Source organism: Cetorhinus maximus, chromosome 11, assembly GCF_964194155.1.
Source record: "Cetorhinus maximus chromosome 11, sCetMax3.hap1.1, whole genome shotgun sequence".
Taxonomy (NCBI): Eukaryota; Metazoa; Chordata; class Chondrichthyes; order Lamniformes; family Cetorhinidae; genus Cetorhinus; species Cetorhinus maximus.
In genome coordinates, this window is record NC_135889.1 from 65,739,160 (window position 1) to 65,757,945 (window position 18,786).

Below are 18,786 nucleotides of genomic sequence, written 5' to 3' on the forward strand. Positions count from 1 at the left end.
GTTTGGACAGGACCAGGTTAGTTCAGACAGGACCAGGCTAGTTCGGACAGGACCATGTTAGTTCAGATAGGACCAGGTTAGTTTCGACAGGACCATGTTAGTTAGGACCAGGCTAGTTTGGACAGGACCAGGTTAGTTCAGACAGGACCAGGTTAGTTCAGATAGGACCAGGCTAGTTTGGACAGGAGCAGGTTAGTTCAGACAGGACCAGGTTAGTTCAGACAGGACCAGGTTAGTTTGGACAGGACCAGGTTAGTTCAGACAGGACCAGGTTAGTTCAGACAGGACCAAGCTAGTTTGGACAGGACCAGGTTAGTTCAGACAGGACCAGGTTAGTTCAGACAGGACCAGGTTAGTTCAGACAGGACCAAGCTAGTTTGGACAGGACCAGGTTAGTTCAGACAGGACCAGGTCAGATTCACTGACGTGTCTGCCCTTTCCCAGAATGCTGTCGTTGCCACGTATTGAGCAGGAGCGGATCCGGATCTGGAGTTTCCTGTGGAAACATCACATCCCAAGTCCAGCTGGCAATGGGTGGCTCACAGAGTGTGGAAATACCCGGTGGAGGCAGCGAGGGATATCATGTTCTCCGAGTATGTAACTGTTAATTAAAGTGTCGGTCCGGTTCTTGCTGATAATCGGCTCTTTCTGCGTTGACCGAGCGGAGTGGCGGGTTACCGGTAGCAGTCCGTACGCGAGGCCGGGGTCTGGGCCGCGGGCTACTCCTGCTTTCACCCATCCTGGGTGGTTCAGTAACACCCAGCTAAAGGTGAAATCATTCACTCGCTGATCTTTGTGAGTTTTACTGTATCTGAACTATTGGATGTTGGGTTGAGAGCTTCAGGGAGGCCGAGCATGGGTCTGAGTTACTGCCGCCCCGGTTCGAGCTATCTCAACCCCTGGGACATGCTTGTTTGTGGCCTGTATCTTCATGCAATTAAAAGACAAGTCAGTGGAGTTTAGAGCCTCGCAGTTCCGGGCACACAACAAGCTGGTAACCACTAAGGTTTTCCTTAAAAAGTGCAACAACCTTAATGTGTTGAGGGCTTGGAAGATTAACTCAATTCTCTCTGCTTAAACTGATTTATTTCTCGGCCCTACCCACAGAGAAAGTGGACAGATGTTTGTTTGAGGGTGTGTATTGGTAACCTAAATGTTTATACGCCTACTTCAATGAGAAACAAAAACAATGTTAAAAATATGCAATACTGGACATCATTCAGCAGCTGTAAAGAGAAGACAGGCTGTTGCTTTAAGTTAATTGCCCTTTGTCAAACTCTTGATGTAACAAGATACTTTTAAAATAGTGCACAGAAATGTGGTATATCCTGTATTTCTAAGTTATTGACACGTTACTTTGACTTGTTTATTTTTGTATTAATGTATTGTCATTGGTAAAAGTTGACTTATGGCTGTGCTGACTTTGTTTTTATGTTTTAATGTCATCGTGTTACCTCCGTTACAAACATGTTGCTCTTGTTTATAGAGTAACTGTGCAATTGTTAATTTATTGAACTGTCCCTAATTGTGGGTTTGTTTATCTTGTCAGTTTTAGTGGTAACCTTGTTCATTGTAATCCATTCAGACCAAACAGCCATCTTTTCAGTTTTGAAGTAGCATTTCTCTGTACTTTTAATTCCTCCTGTCTTCCCATAATTGGCACATACCATGCTTACTTATATATTTTTAATGATGGTTTATCTTGAAAATCTTCATTGTTCAGGAAAAAAAAATCAAATAACTACAAAGATAATTGGATCTTTAGCATCATTTGTATTGTGTTTTGTAGACTACAAATTTTATCACATTGCTTAACAGTTTGTGTTGAGGGATTTCGGATCAGTTGCAAATTTGCGACAAAAGGTTTGGCACCTCCCTTTTCAGGAGCTAGGGGGGGAAAAATAAGACTTCTCTGGATTACTTCCGGTGCCATGCGCTGGCAAGGACATAAATAGGAAGATAGCGAGGGTCAGTGTGAGGCTTGAAGTGTGGTGCTTCAAGAGGGCTTCAGGTTCTTGGAGCATTGGGACCTGTTCTGGGTTAGAAAGCACCTATTTGAAAGGGACGGCTGCACCTCAACAGGACTGGGAGCAATGTCCTCGTGGGGAGAGTTTAAATTAAATTTATAGGGGGAAAGGCACCAGCATATGGAAGTAGAAAAGAAGAATAAGGTACATAAAGTTAGAATACAAGGCAATGCTAGACAGGAGAATAGTTCCACATTTAGATAGGAGAGGACTAAGAGGAAATGGTAAGTTGTCAGGTGGGTTCAGAGTATGAGAGAAAATAATAAAGTCTAGATAAGGGTTATCGTGCATGTGTGTGAATGCACAGAGTTTAGTAAATAAGGTTTATAAGTTACAGGTGCAGATAGCATGTGGAAATATGATGTTGTGGCTATAACAGAGACCTGGCCCAAAGAAGGGCAGGACTGGATATTGAATATTCCTAGGTGCTCAGGAAAGGAGAACTGGGGGCAGAATTGATTAGGAAAGCATGGCAGTGCTGGCGAGAGAGGATGCCCCAGAGGGATTAAGGACAGAATCTATTTGGCTAGAAATAGTGAACAAAAAGGTGCAATTAATTTGCTCAGTGTAGACTGTAGGCCACCAAGCAGTGGGAAACATGTAGAGGTACAAAGTTGCAAAGAAATTACAGAGAGATGCAAGAATTATAGAGCTGTTATAATGGGGGACTTTAATTATCCGAATATAGGCTGGGATAGTTGTAGTGTGATGGGCAAGAGTTCCTGGAGTGTGTTCAGGAGAATTTTCTGCAGCAGTATGTGTCCAGTCCAATGAGAAAGGAGGCACTGCTGGAGCTGGTTCTTGGGGATGAGATGGGCCAAGTAGATCAAATGTCAATAAGGGAACATTTATGGTCAGTGATCATTGTATCATTGGCGATGGAAAAGGACAAGGAGCAATCCAGATTAAGAATAATTAACTGGTGGAAAGCCATCTTCAATGGGATAAGAATGGACCTGGGCTGAATAAAATGGAATCAAAGGTTGATTGGAAAAACTGTATCAAACAATGGGCTGCCTTTAGAGGAGAATTTGGTCATAGTCAAGGTATATTCCCTCGAAAGGGAAAGGCAGGGCAAACAAATCCAGAGCTCCCTGGATGATAAAAGATAATAAGAAGTCTGTTTATGACAGACATCGGGTGCACAAAACAACCGAGAACCAGGCTGAATATAGAAGGTTCAGAGGGGAATTGTAAAAGCATATAAGAGAAGCAAAGAGAGAATGAAAAGAAACTGGAAGCTAATATAAAAGAGAATTCAAAAGTTTTCTATAGGCATATAAATAGTAAAAGGTGGAGTGGGGCCAATTAGGGACCAAAAGGGAGATTTATGCATGGAGGGGTGGGAGCATGCCTGAGGTATTAAATGAATACTTTACATCTATCTTTACCAAGGAACAAGTGCTGAGGAGATAATTCAGACACTTGAATGGTTCTAAAATTGATGAGGCATTTGATAGACTGTACTTAGAATTAATAAAGCACCAAGACCAAGTGAGATTCAACCAAGGAGGAGAAAGTGGAAATTGCAGAGGCACTGGCCATTATGTTGCAATCTTCATTACACATGGGGATGGTATCAGAGACTAGAGAATTGCAAAAATGGTACACCCTTGTTCAAAAAGGATGTAAGGATAAGCCCAGCAACTATAAGCAGTCAGTTAATCTTGGTGATGGGAAAGCTTCTAGAAATGATAATGCAGGACAAAATTCATAATCACCTGGGCAAATATGGATTAATTAAGGAAAACCAGCATGGATTTGTTAAGGGCAAATCATGTTTCACTAACTTGCTGGAGTTTTTTTGATGAGGTAACAGAGAGGGTAGTTGAGTGTAATGCTGTTGATGTGATGTGCACGGACTTCCAAAAGGCACTTGATACAGTGTCACATAACAGACTTTGTGAGCAAAGTTGGAGCTTGTGGAGTAAAAAGGGGCAGTACAAACATGAAGACGAAATTGGCTGAGTGACAGGAAATGGAGAGTAGTGGTTAATGGATGTTTTTAGGACTGTAGGAATGTTTGAATTGGAGTTCCCTTGGGTTTTGTTAGGTCACTTGCTTTTCCTGATTATATACCAATGACCTAGACCTTGGTGTACAGGGTACAAAATTTGTGAATGACACGAAGCTCAGAAACATTGTGAACTGTGAGGATTGTGTAGAACTTCAAGATTGATGGAATGCACGAAAAAGTGGCAGCTGAAATTTAATGTAGAGAAGTGTTAGTGAAGTAGGAAGAACGCGGAGACACAGCATAAAATAATGGATACAATTCAGAAGGGGGTGCAGGAACAAAGGGACTTGGGTGTAGATGTGCATAAATCATTGAAGGTGGCAGGGAAGGTTGAGTGTGGTTAATAATATTAACAGGGATGTTTAGTTTTTTTTTTGGAAAAATATACTTTTATTCATAAAATATCTGAAAGAACATTTCAAAATGGCCATCACAAAAAGTGCAATCATATTCAAGTTTTCCAAATAGATCATGAGGTGCTTCAATGCAATCAATGAACATTACAGACTTTTCAACATGATCATTACAGTCAGTGCAATGGTATTCAAGTTATCTACATAGATCATGTTGCACTCTGAGGTACTTCAGTACAATTGTGATAATGTAGTATTCACTGCATACATTCAATGTGAGTCATACAGCCCGAGGGGCCTATACAATTCCCAGTCCCTTGGTGTACTATGGCTGAAAGGCCTTCGATAGCGACCTTTCCTCATTGCGCCTTTGCAGTAGCTGCCCCAAGCTTTAGTACATCCCTCAGCACGTATCCTGGACCTTGGAATGTGCCAGTCTGCAACACTCAGTTCGGGACAACTCTTTGCACTGGAAGACCAACAAATTTCGGGCGGTCCAAAGAGCATCTTTCACCAAGTTGATGCTTGTCTTGTTGTGTGTCCTTGGGAACAGCCCGTAGAGCACAGAGTCCTGCTCGGGATGAACCTTGACAAAAACCACTGCATCTCTTGCCAGGCCTTCTTTGCAAAGGCACATTCCACAAGGTGAACAACGGTCTCTTCTCCACCACAGCCACCTCAAGGGCAACGTGTAGAGGGGGTGAGACTCCTGGCATGTAGGAAGGACCTGACAGGGAGGGTCTTTCTCACCACCAGCCAAACTATATCTTGGTGCTTGTTGGAAAGTTCTGGTAATGAGGCTTTCTGCCAAATGACTTTGACAGTCTGCTTGGGAACCATCCAACAGGATCTACCATCTCCTTTTCCCACAGGGCCTCAAGGACGTTACGCGCTGACCACTGCCTGACAGACTTGTGGTCAAAGGTGTTTCTCTGCATAAATTTTTCCATGAGGGACAGGTGGTACGGCACGGTCCAACTACTTGGGTCCGCGACAGCGTGGCCAGACCCACCCTTCGCAACACCGGGGACAGTTAGAACCCCAGCACGTAGTGACACTTGTTGTTTGCATACCAAGGGTCTACACACAGCTTTATGCAGCCACACAAAGGTGGCTATCAGGTTGAAGGCGATGTTGGGCACGTTTTTTCCTCCTTTATCTAGAGGTTTGTACATCATATCCCTGCGAACACGATCCATTTTTGACCTCTAGATAAAGCGATAGATGCTCAGGTGATCGCCACAGTGCAGCAGTGAGGAATGGGCTAGACCTGCACCATGTACAGCAACACCGAGAGTGTCTCACACCTAATGATCCAAGTTCTTGCCCGCAATGGAGAGGGAGCGTTGCTCCCACGTGCCCAGTTTTCTTTTCACCATAGCCACTAGCTCCTTCCAGTTTCTAACGCTTGCCCTGGTCCCTCCAAACCATATCCCCAGCACCTTCAGGCAGTCTGACCTGATGGTGAAGGGCATAAAGGAACGGTTAACCCAGTTCCCAAAGAACATGGCTTCGCTCTTGCCACGATTTACCTTGGTTCCAGAGGCCAGTTCGAACTGGTCACAGATGTTGATCAGTCTGCGTACTGACAGCAGACCCATGCAGAAGACGGTGACATCGTCCATGTACAGGGAGGCTTTGACTGGAGTGCCTGAGATCATCACTCCTCTTATGCCCAGATCCTTCCTGATGGACTCAGCAAAGGGTTCTATGCAACACACAAAGAGGACGGGAGAGAGGGCAGCCCTGCCTGACTCCAGATTTAATTGGAAAGCTTTCTGATTCCCACCCATTGATTTGAAACTGCACTACAGAAGTTTGTGTAGAGCAGTTGGATCCACTTGCAGATTCGCTCCCCAAACCCCATTTTGGAGAGCACATCCACCATGTAGGTGTGCGATACACTGTCAAAGGCCTTCTCCTGATCCAGGCTGATGAGGCAGATGTCCACACCCCTGTCCTGTGCATAGGCAATTGTATTCCTGAGTAACGAGAGGCTGTCAGAGATCTTGCTGCTGGGTACAGCGCAGGTTGATCATGGTGGATCAACAACTCCATAGCAGACTTGACCCGATTGATGATGACCTTGGACAGAATCTTATAGTCCACATTCAACAGTGAGATGGGTTGCCAATTTTTAATTTCCTCCCTTTTCCCCCTACCACTTGTAGATGAAGGTGATGATGCCTTTCCTCATGGATTCTGACATGCTGCTGGCCAGAAGTATACTATCCTACACTTCTGGCATGTCTGGGCCGATCCAGTCCCACAGAGCCGAATGCAACTCAGCCGGTAAGCCATCACTTCTCGAAGGACTCAAGGGCCTTGGTCAGTTCATCAGGAGTTAACAGTTTGTCCAGACTTTCCCGTGTACTGTTGTCCAAGACCTCTGTGATAGAGGACAGGAAGGACTGGGAGGCCATGCTGTCTGTGGGCTTCACATCATACAATCTGGCATAAAAGGATTTGCTGATCCTCAAAATGTCAGACTGCAATGACTTTACTGAACCATCTTCTTCCTTCAGGCTGCTGATCACAGAGCTCTCTCTGTGTACCTTTTGGAAGAAGAAACGTGAACACGTCTTATCCTGCTCCACGGAATGGAATCTGGACCGGAAGATGATCTTGGAGGCCTCCGAAGCAAAGAGTGAGGCTTGCTGGCTCTTCACTTCTTGGAACTCCTCCTTGACATTGATCCCCCCGCCCCCAACAATCGACTGCAGCCGGAGCAGGTTCTGCATGTTTTCTGGAGTTGGGACGTTTCCCTCTGTTCCTTTCTAACCTTCTGGACACCTTTGAGGATGAAAAACTTCTTGATGTTCTCCTTGATCGCTTCCCACCAGTGTATCAGGGATTCAAAAAGGGGTTTCACGGTTCTTCAACCTTTGTAATCCCTCTTGAGTTCCTTAATGTTCTCTGGGGCCAGCAGTTGTACATTCAGTTTCCATGTCCCCCTGCCAACCCTCTGGTCTTCCTGTTAGTGATAATCGGCCAGTAGGAGACAGTGGTTAGAGAAGAACACCAGCTTGATGTCAGTAGATTTGACTGTGAACACTCGGGACACAAACAGGGAGTCTATCCTGGAACGGATGGACCCGTCTGGCCGCGACCAGGTGTATCTATGCTGCGTTCCATCTGCAGGGCTGCTGAAGATGTCGTGCAACTTGGCATCCTTTACTGTTTCCACCAGATGTCTGGACGTGGTGTCCAGTCTGCTGTCAGCCCTGCCAGATCATCCAGCTGCATCGATGATGCAGTTTTGGTCACCACCCAGAATGACTGGCCTGGGCGTCACCAGCAGCAGCACGAACTGCTGAAGGAGTGCCAGCTGCTCGCTGTTTTGAGCTGGGACATGCACATTAATTAACTGGAGTGGAGCATTCTTGTATACCACGTCTGCTGCGAGGAGGCACCTCCTTAACCTCTGAGATGGTGAAGTTGTCCATCCACAGCAGAATATACAGGCCAGAGGAACGTGAGTCGTTTCCTCCTGACCAGATTGATGGCTCATGGGACCACCATCGTCACCATTGCCTGTAGGAGCTGAGGTGCAGTATCGCAAGGAAGTTATGTTAAACTTGTATGGACCATTGGTTTGGCCTTAAATTTAGCATTGTGTCCAGTTCTGGGCACCACACTTTAGGAAATATGTGCATAGAGTGCAAAGAGATTCATGAGAATGGCCCCAGGGATGAGGTATTTAAATTATGTAGATAGATTGGAGAAGTTGGGACTGTTTTCCTTGGAGAACAAAGGGTTCAGAAGATATTTGATAGAGGTATTCAAAATCATGAGGGAGCTGGACAGAGTAGATAGGGAGAAACTGTTCCCATTGGTGGAAGGATAGAGAACAAGAGTACACAGATTTAAGGCAATTGGCAAAAGAAGCAATGGTGACATGAGAAAAAACTTTTTCATGCAGCGAGTGGTTAGGATATGGAATGCACTGTCTGAGAGTTTAGTGGAGGCAAGTTCAATCAAGGCATTCAGGAGGTAATTGGATTGTTATTTGAAAAGGAAAAATGTGCAGGGCTATGGGAAATGGTGGGAGAGTGACACTAGGCAAATTGTTCCTATGGAGAGCTGACACAGAGACGACAGGCCGAATTGCGGCCTCCTGTCTGTAACAATTATGTGATTCTGTAATTCTTGCAATCCAGCTGTTGCTCTTTCATTTGGATCTGATTTGATTTGTAAAGCAAACTTTACAAAAAAAAACTTGGTGCTTCCTGGATTTGAACTTGGAGCCTGAAATTTACAAATAATTTATGGACCTTGAATTAGAGAAATTTAACAATAACCTATAAAGAACAGACTACATTAACTGCGAACTATCACAACCATACTCCAGACCCTAGACTACCCATTTGCAATGTTGCTGGTGTTTTACGTTAAAAGGTATCTCTTATTATCATTTAGAAAATAATATTGATTTTTTTTCTGACTACTTGGATTTTGTTTTATTGAACAGTGAATTGGGGATCAAATTTATTGAGCTACAAATGACAATCTTTGAAATGTTCTCCTTAATGACCATCTGTCCTAATAACTCAGACTATTTTATTTTAGATTGTATTGAGCATTTATAAATTAAATACCATCTGCTTTTGTTGTCATGGGGACACCTGATGCTTCAATCCATCATGTCAACTCAACTTCACTGACCTGTTGCTTAGCCCGGTTCACATACATGTATGAATTTCAGAGGTCCGTGAACTTCTCCAACATTTCAGTAAATGTTTCTGTAATATTAGTGGCAAGGACCAGAAATAGAGAAACACTGACTTGCTTGGTAACTGTTCTTAAGAACAACTGCTTGCATCTATGTAGTGCCTTTTAATACAGAAAAATGTTCATAAGTGTTTGACAGAAGCTTAAGGAAAAATAGACGCCAAAACAAAAAATGAGAATTTAGGATGCTTGTTGAAGGAGGTGGATTTTAAGGAGGGCCTTAAAAAGGAAGCACTAGTCATTTAGGGAGGGAATTCTTGACTAGGTGCTGAAGTCATGGCCACCAATTGTGGGGCAAAGGAAGAACCTGCAATCATAGGAACAGGGATTTCGGGGGGTGATGGTGCGGTGGCGGTGGGGATAGTAAGGCTGGAGAAGGTTACTGAGATGGGGACCAGTAAGCCCATGAAGTATTTTAACCATAAGGACAAGAACAGTAAACATTTAATTAAGATTAATCAGAAGAAATAAAGAGCTATTAAAAGTTGTTCCTAGTTCTGGAACTTGATTTCAAATTAAAAGTCATAATAGTAAGAACCAGTGTTAAAAAGAAAACTGATGCACTTTTGGAAAAATATATTATTGAGGTTAGGATTGAGGAACAGTTTTCAAGAAGAGTAAAGAGATCTGCACCTGTCTGCTCTATATTACTGAGAATGATTGCCAGAAGTGTAAAAATGTTCGTTTTAGGCGTACTGTCATCCTTCACATTAATAAGCACAAAATATTTCTCTTTCAAAGAGCTCATGCTCTTGAAGATTTTGTATGGTAGCTTATGACTAAAGATTTGTTACAAGAGAAATGCCCAAAAATCATATATGGCTGTAGGATTGAGAAAATCAATCTGGCTCTATCTACATCTAATTTCTGTGCTTGTAGAGAGTTAGCATAATAATATTGACAGTACAGAGGCATTAAGCACTTTTTAGGATACCAGAAATTAAAGCTTGAGCCTCCTCAATATCAGACAGAACTGCATTGCAAAATTGGATGCAAGTATATTAGTCTCATGCTTAGCTTTTTATTTTAAGGCACATTTAACCAATGTTTTTTTGACAGCATGTCAGCCCATTTTTTATATCACACAACTTGGCAAAATCGTGCTTGCCATGGAGGTTACAACGGTCATGGAGATCACCATGGATGCCATGATGTAAAACTAGCCTCATTTATAAGCTGTCTTCATTCCTTGATGTTTTACTCCTACATGTTAATTCTTTCTGAAGTCAGATGGTGAAGTAGGAAATCAGATGCCATTTTTTTTGCTTAATACTAGATTTAAGAATGCAATATTACAAATGTCTGCCTCCTCCCTAATCACCACCCAGTATCCCAGAAGTATCTCTCTATATCATGTTTTGCATGGAGTGGAGTATTGAAAGGATTTGCCAATGTTGAATCATATCATGAACACTTCCCTTCCGTGGGGTTTGAACCCAGGGCCTTCCACTCCCAGGCAGGAGTGAGCTACAAGACCTCCACAGCTAAGAAATAGTCAAGAGGATGTGTGAAAAGTCAGTCCAGAAAAACACCACTCCTGTGCCATCCAAACCCTTGAGCAGGTGTTCAACCCAGGCCCTGCCCAACCAGAGAACAATGTGCTTTTGGGTTACAACTGTCTCTTTATGCTCATTTGAGCAAACTTTAAACATTTAACCTAATTAACCAAATGAATCAACCCTTAAAGGGATACTGTAACAAAAAAAGTGTCTCTTTATACTGTTTTGAGTATAATAGTGAAACAGATAAACTAGTGAACTAATTAACAGCCCCTCAAAGAAGCAATGTAACAAAAATCAAAACTTTAAAGGAACCATATCAAACTTCAAATGAAAGTGACATTTTGGGGGATGATGATGCACTCCAGCACCGGCCTTAAGCATACCAGTAGACACTGTGCTCCCCCTCCAAGGACACATGGGAGTGGATGTAACCACAGGACAAACAATGTCCTCAAATGAGTGCCTCTTTATATTTCATAATTTGTCATGGTGAGATTTGAACTCTTGATCTTGGGGTTACAAGCCTAGTACCATAACCACTTGGCTATCATACCAGAACTAGTGCCTCTTTATAACTCTTTCGAGTTATCAACAGTCACAGATTGTAACTCTTTCGAGTACATTCACAGTTCTTGGTTTCCGGGAGTGGGACATGAACCCACAACCTTCTGACTCAAAGGTGAGGGTGCTATGAACTGAGCCACAGCTGACACCTCAGTGCCTCTTTATATATGCTCATGGTACTTGATCAATCAATGGCCTCCACCTGTCACCTGTCTATCCTTAACTCTAATAATACAATTAGAATACTATTAACAGGCTCCCCTCTTTAAATCAAAACTTTACAACACAAACAAGATTTCAAAACAAATTGAAGAAAAGAGGGAGAAAAATGATTTTCCATGTTCTGCACACCACATCATAATGCAAGACATTCGTCTTCTAGGACTTCCAATAGTCCCTTTGTGCAAGCATTCCTTTTTGTAAAGAAATCTAACAATTGATGACTTGTGTCAATGCATTTTATCTTGGAGATTTTCTTTCTTTATAGCATCTCTTACACTAGCAAGGTTAATCCTGAATTTTTTTTAGTCACACTTTTTATCGGCAGTACGTTATCCCACAGGGTACGATTATCTATATAACATTCAATGGCAAACTATTCTCAGACCACGCCTTGTATAGAACTTCATCTAAGATATTTGCTAAGTAGAAACCCAGATCTATTGCTTCTACAATAAAGAGTGTTTACATAGCTGAAGTACCTTTTTTATTTTCTTAGTTTCCCAGGCTGAGCGACAACTTTTTCTATTTTCACCCACCAAGAATATTATAAAGCCAGCTGTGCTCAAATATCCATCTGGAAGATTGGCATGAAAAGCGTCACTAAAAAGGACTAATTTCATGTCCTTTGGGACCTTCCAAGGCTGGAAATTTGAGTACAGGTTTCTCTTTTTTGTTCAATATTTTATTTTCCCTAAAAACATCCTTAGTTGTAGCATGTTTCAAAATAGTACTTTGTTCCAATACATCAAAACTGGCATCTGGTCTTGTCTGGGTGCATAGCCAATTCAATTGTCCAATCAAGCTTCTTAACTGCTCTGTTTCTTCTTTAGATGTAAGATCACCTGTCCGTGACAACTTAGCCCGATTTATTGGGATAAGGGTAACACTTTCTAGATAAGATTATTGATTTGTTACTTCTGACCTATTCTGCTTAATGTCTAAGCCTGAGTATTTAAAGGCCCCCTAAGCTTGACTTCCAATCTTGCAACAAATTGCTCAAATTCTACAGAATCTCCTCCCAGAAAATCATCGACATGCATCAAAAAGATGCATGGGAGTTTTCCTTTGTGGCACCGTGGAACATTGCTGGATCTGCTTTCAGTTGAGTACAGCCTGCTATCAGCAAGACTGACAAATACCATGCTGTCAACGCGTAATTCAGTCCGTAAATGCATTTGTAATTTCCACAAGTTCTCTTCTACGTTGCTTGCTGCTTTAGATGTTTTCAAAAACATTTCTCTGCATTTTTGCAAGGAGAAGATTTCAGCTTTTACTTTGATCTACATTCCCACGAATGTATGACCAACAGAGCCAAGAAAATTTTCAGGATTACTTTTCCCACCATAGAGTAGACTCCTCTAATATCTTGACCTCTCTTCAAAGTCTCTCTTCAAAACCTGAGCCACTAGCCTCGCTTTAGCCTTTTATGTCCCATCTGGACAGATTTTGTTCTGTACATATCTATCTATGTGATTAGACTTGCTGTTACCTTTCTGGCATTTCAGAGGAAACATCAAATTCCTTCCAGCCATCCAACTATTTTTGTCCTGTGTCTCATTAATTTATCTTCTGATTTGTTGGCAGTCACCAAAACCGCCTGGTCAGAAGGGCTTCCACTTTTAGTAGTGTTCCTAGATTGTTCTGTAGTCCTTGTTCTAGATTACACTAATCTAGGCAAGCTTCTGTGTCTTTCCGGACTATTACTACAGGATCTTTCCCTCCCATGATCAGAGGTTCTGTCGCCAGCGTGTGATTATTTCCTAGTGCAAGAGTCGCTCCCAGATCACTGAGAACTTGCATTGTGTTCCTTTGTTTTCCACTGTTTCACCTCATTTTGGCAGTCCATAGATCTTGCCTTTTATCCATCATTTTGGACATTTAGCCAATATTTGAACTTGTCGGTAGCTTTCCCTGCTCTCCCTACAATAGTCACATCCCTCCATTCACTGCACCCTTCTGGTATGTGTGTCACCCTAGTACCAACTGTAGGCGGTTGTCTTTTGGTTACAACGGCCCTGCTCTGTGCCTTGGTATCACTCTGCCTGTTATCTACTGTATGCTGTTCCTCATATCTGTCAAACATATGAGTATGTGAGGTACAGGGTGCCTCATTGCCTTCTATTAATTGCTTGGATTGTTATGATCTCAGCTGATGTTATTACTGGACAGGTCAGGTCCCAGGATGGAACCCAGCTTGATAGATCCTAACTTTTATTTTTTTGTTTAGAAACGTGGTGGGCGGTTACTGAACAGAGTCACAGGATTCAGCTGATAAACTTCTAACAAAAGCATAAAACATTTATTAAACAAGAAAAGATGAACTATATTATAACACTCTTTCACCCACAACTATACCTTTACAGTTTTGTAAGGATAACACAAGTAACAAAATCTATTTTATACTCTAATGTTCACAGTAAGTACACAGCCCATATAAACCAATAGGCTACTGTGTTTAGGCTTACCAAACCAACTGATAGATGCCACCCCAAACAGATGCTATAGATTGCTCATCAACTTCCCCCAGATACTTATCACACTGTGAGTCAACCGGTCTCACTAAACTCAGTCTTTCGCATGGTGGTTTCCAATCTCCACTCTTGAAGACCTCACTTTGGAATCTTCTCCCAAACAATACTTTCTCTCAGACACCTTTGCAAAGGGTCCACCCCCAGGATTTCGAACTCTCCTTCCAATGTTCTTCACCATTGGATCACCACGTGCATTCAAGTTTTCTTCTACACACTTTCTCTCATACTCAGCGGTGCCAACAGAACACCACTGCTTCACATGCCCATAGTAAAAAGTTACAAACCTTTGGCTGTCTCCTTGGATCTCCTGGCTCCTCGCAAGTCTATTTTGCTTTGTCTGCTTCTTGCAGCTTTCTTCTCTTTAAACTTGGAGCCTTCCTCTCTGCTCCTTGCTTTTAACTTAACTTAACAGGACCTTTCCCATATTCCTGTCCTTGTCCTTTGACTTAACTGTCCTCTTGGGACCTTTTTTGCTTCACACCCTGTATTTGGGGACCACCTTCTTTAGTTTTTAGAACCTGCTTTCTACAGTTCCCTCTCCTGTGTCCAGTTTCTCTTGGCACTTGGCTTCAACTTTAGTTTGGGTCTGGCTATCTGCCCCTCTCCTATGCTGCTTCTGCTGGCAACTCCTTTCAACTTTAGAGCACACTGACCAACTGAATTCAAACTGCTTTCGGTTTCTTTGTGCCTGTGTGCGACGCCTCTCTTTGGACCCCTGTTGCTAAGCAACAGCACAGTTTTTTCTACCTTGTGTTTGTTTTAACTCCCCTTCAAGAGTTGTAAACCTCATTAAAATGCAGGCATCTTTTAAAGTGAAACTAAAACTCAGGTTCTCCCTTGACACAGAAATACAAATTAAACTTAAACTTAAATCTAAAACTTATTCCTAACACCCACAAATACAAATATAACTTACTTAAATTATCTCTAGTTCCTAACAGGATTCTGAAAGTTTGTAATCAATCCCGATCAACTGAGATGCATAATAGTTTGACTACCACATTGGGAACCACTGTCTTCCCATCACACCCTATCACCTGACCTGGACTTTTCCACTCTTTTTTGACTCTCTATAGTTATACTAAATCCCTAGGATTAAATTTTATCTCATGTTGCTAGGCCTTGGAGTTCCCTGAATCTTCTCTGAGACTTCTGACCTGATAAATACCCTTCTGCCTGCAATGCAGAGCATTCAAGTGTGAAGAAAAAATGCAGGCCCTTCTAGGACTGGGGGTCTATCACACAGCACAGAAGGTATCTCCTCCCATAGACTAATTGATAAGGACCAAAGCCCACAACCATCTGAAGTGAATTCTTTACATCGACTGCCCATGCTAGGGCAGTTGTTAACCTAGTTTGGTTGATTGGCTAAGATCTTACGGAACATCTCATCAATCACTTCATGTTTTCTTTCACTGAGTCCATGGCTGAAAGGACTTTCAGCTGTGGTGTTCATGACCTTAATGTTCACATTTTCATGCATGTTTCTAAACTCTTCATTAGTGAATTCCACCCCCCCCCCGCCCCCCCCCCCCCCCCCATTGTCAGCCAGAAATTTAGCTTTATCTGCAATTATGTTTTTGTCCTTGCCATATATTACTGTAGAAAGACTGAATCTGGTATAGAAATTCTACATTTCTGGAAACCATGAAATGAAAATGTTCCTGTCATTGTCCCACGCCTTTAAATCCATGGATACTACTTTATTAAAGTTTTGTGCCAATGGAAGGCTTACAATGGGATGTCGCATTGTCCCCCGATACTACTTACATATGTCACATTGTTAACTAACCTCTTCAATGAGGCTTGTATACTCATCAACCACACCTCCATCCTTTAACAAGGTTTTTAATCTGAGAAGAAGGATGAGCAAATTGTATAACTTCTAAGACAATTTGCCTCTTTATCTCGGGTTCTTATCACCTGATGCCTTTAACACTTTTGTAACATTCTAATTGGAAACGTCAGATCTTATTAAGGGGATACAATAATGCCCTGTGACAGTCATGTCATGCCCATAAAGATAATTGGGCAGTGGACTCTGTATTTTCCTAAAGGGAGCAACATGGAATAATGGACACTGCACATTCTCAAAATGGTTTCCATAAAATCAGGTGACTTCTGTTTGTGGTTTCTGGGCAGACAGTCAAAATGTCTGGCAAGTTACTTAAAAATGCAAATGGATCTTTCAGGTGCAAATTGACTGTACCTTGCCATTTCAGTGGGAGATTTAAAAGTCAATAGCTACCAGACCTGTCGGCACCATGATGGAATGTCAGATAAGGTCTTTCAGTGAGCTAATCATAAATGGTATGCTGATGTGATATCAACCATCCCCCCCCCCCCCCCCCCCCCCCCCCATAAAAATTGTGTACGGATCACCTCGGCTCCAACCCATTTATGGGATACATCAAAACTGCCATTACATGACTAAAATTAGCAGGAGAGGGGGGTGGTCAACACCTTATTACTCCATAAGGTGACCCAGCAGGGCAGCCTGGGACCAGCAGGACAGAGAGACCATCATTCAGCAAGAAGAAAGGAACCCTCTCTCGGAACAGACAGTCATTTCTTGCAGTGAAAAGGGGCAAATTTGTTTTCACCTGCAAGATTATATTTCTTCTCTACAGAAACTTGGCCACAATATTGTATATTAAAAAAAAAACGCCAGAAACTTACAGCCTCTATTTGTCTTCAAAGAACCCAGGGAGAGAATCCTTCAGGCCTGCAACACTTTTCATCTTAAAAGGACTGGTTAAGAATATGTGATTTATTTCTTGTTACCACGTTGGTAATCTACGTGCGCGTTTCATCTCGTATTTTCTTGTGTGTATGTGCATCTGTGTGTTTGAGGGAGCGAATGTTTTGTTGAGTTTACATTTTGGGTGTTGTGTAAATAAACATTTATCCTTTCTTTTGATATAATTTTACCAGAAAACCTTTTCTTGTCTATTATGTAAAAAGCCACAACACTCAAAAGGTTTAAACCACTCCTTCTCAAAATACATCTTGTTGTGCTCAGTCGAGAGGTGTAAGGGGAAAAGTTATCCCACCACCTCTTCCCATCTGTGACAGCCCTGATTGGGTATACTGCAGATCCGCTGACTTTCCAAAAACCATAGCTTTATCATGTTCCGTGTCCAGTTTTGTTTGTGCCTTTTTTCATGGAAGGGTGCAACTCAGCTGCAAGGGTATCTCATCAGAGGTTTCATCACAAATAAAGTGGCTTACACCAGCTATTTTGCATGGAATCACCACTGTTTTCAGTGACCTCCAATGTATTGTCATTCCCAAACCTGAAACAAGTGGAACTTTCACACACCCTGAACTTACTTTGATCTTTACTACTGCAACCACTATCTAACATGGCGCAATTAAATGAATCTGTGACTAATGAACTCATTACTGGACTAGAGCTTCTTGTGACTGGTACAATTTCCTCAGACTCACCATCTTCAACTTTGGAATTCTGTGTCAGACGTGGCTTCAAAACCCTACTGTTTGGCTAAGTTCATTGCTTAATGATAGTTTGAGTCACATCTGAAGCACCTGTTAACTGTTCCCGAGGCATTCCTGGGGTACATTCATCTATTATTGCTACTCTGATTCTGTCGACTGCCATATCTGCTAAAAATGCCTTTATTCATGTTCCTTCTGTCTGTAACTCTTCTGTTGTACTGGTGCTTGTGCCTGTATCCGAACATTCTCAAAATGCAGCAATCTTTGCGTCCTCCATTCTTTGATACACCTGAGAATGTCCCATTTGTGCCATCAATGCTAGAAATCACTGCTTCCCTAGGATTTCTTTCTAAAGCAGCAGGCAATTGATCCAAAAGGGTCTTTTTCTGAGAACCAAACACCAATTAAGACCAGGAGCCTATTCATAATTGACACCTTAGCATAATCCAGCATTTCAAATGCGAGCACTGAATAAGGAATCTCCAAATTGAATTTCTGAAATCTACAGTATGTTAAAGTCTATGATATATTCCTCTACGGAGTGACCGTCCACCTTTCAAAATTTATCAAGTCTGACCAAGCCTCGTTGACATCAAATAGATCATTTTTTCTTGTAAACTTTATCCATGAAGTTTAATAGAAGACCTAAACCTTCATCAATATCAACTGACGGGCTTCCAGCTCACAAAATCTTTTGCTTCAGATCTTGTGTTGTTTGCTACTACAGGAAAAGGAACAAAATCAAATGCGATTGTCACATTATGGAGACCCTGTTTTTAAAGTGAACTCAGCTTGGCTTTGTCCCAAAATAGATGAAAGCCTTGAGGCAAGTTCTGAGATAAGAGCCCTGATACCTTCTGAAGTCCATTTTGGTGTATTAAGCCAAGAGCTACTGTTTCTGAATTTGTGTCACCGTTGCTCTCAGTTCACCGTTCTTCTGGCTTCAAGATAGATAAATAAAGAGTCTGTTACAATACCTTTTTCATAGAAGTCACTGGTCCAAGTTTGCAGGTTAAGTAATTCAGAAATGTGAGTTGCTTCTGAAATTTTTGAGCAGATGAACTGCAAGTCATAGGTTCTGTAATCAAATAAAATCTGTGTTAGCAGATAAGACCCTTTAATTTGTACTTCTAGTAAAAATGATTGACATTTAATCTTCTGCTGTCCAAAGGCTAGAGGAACTAGGGTTTGCTATTGTAAGGGTTGGTGTTTTTTCTGCATTTGCAAAGGCAACACCAATATTAAAATATGGAGTTGCAGACATGGTACCACCCTCTATCTTCCCAAGAATTGATGGAGGTTTCATATTGTTTGTTTTGGGGTTCCTGATTTGTCCATATTTCGGATCATGTCTGTCTGTCATTACCTTTTAAAATTTGC

The 18,786-nt window shown here is 42.0% G+C and overlaps 1 protein-coding gene across 2 annotated transcripts in view; it reads left to right on the forward strand.

Annotated features, from left to right (window-relative positions):
* The first annotated feature begins 439 nt into the window (after positions 1–439).
* The window catches only part of gorasp2 (golgi reassembly stacking protein 2), a 45,207-nt gene continuing 26,860 nt past the window's right edge, over positions 440–18,786 (forward strand). The window contains exon 1 of one of the 2 annotated variants that reach the window (XM_078552149.1): positions 440–593. In XM_078552149.1, the coding sequence (XP_078408275.1) occupies positions 531–593 (63 nt within the window). In that variant the 5' untranslated portion in view covers positions 440–530. The remainder of the gene's footprint in view (positions 594–18,786) is intronic. The other variant, XM_078552148.1, reaches the window with a different exon arrangement.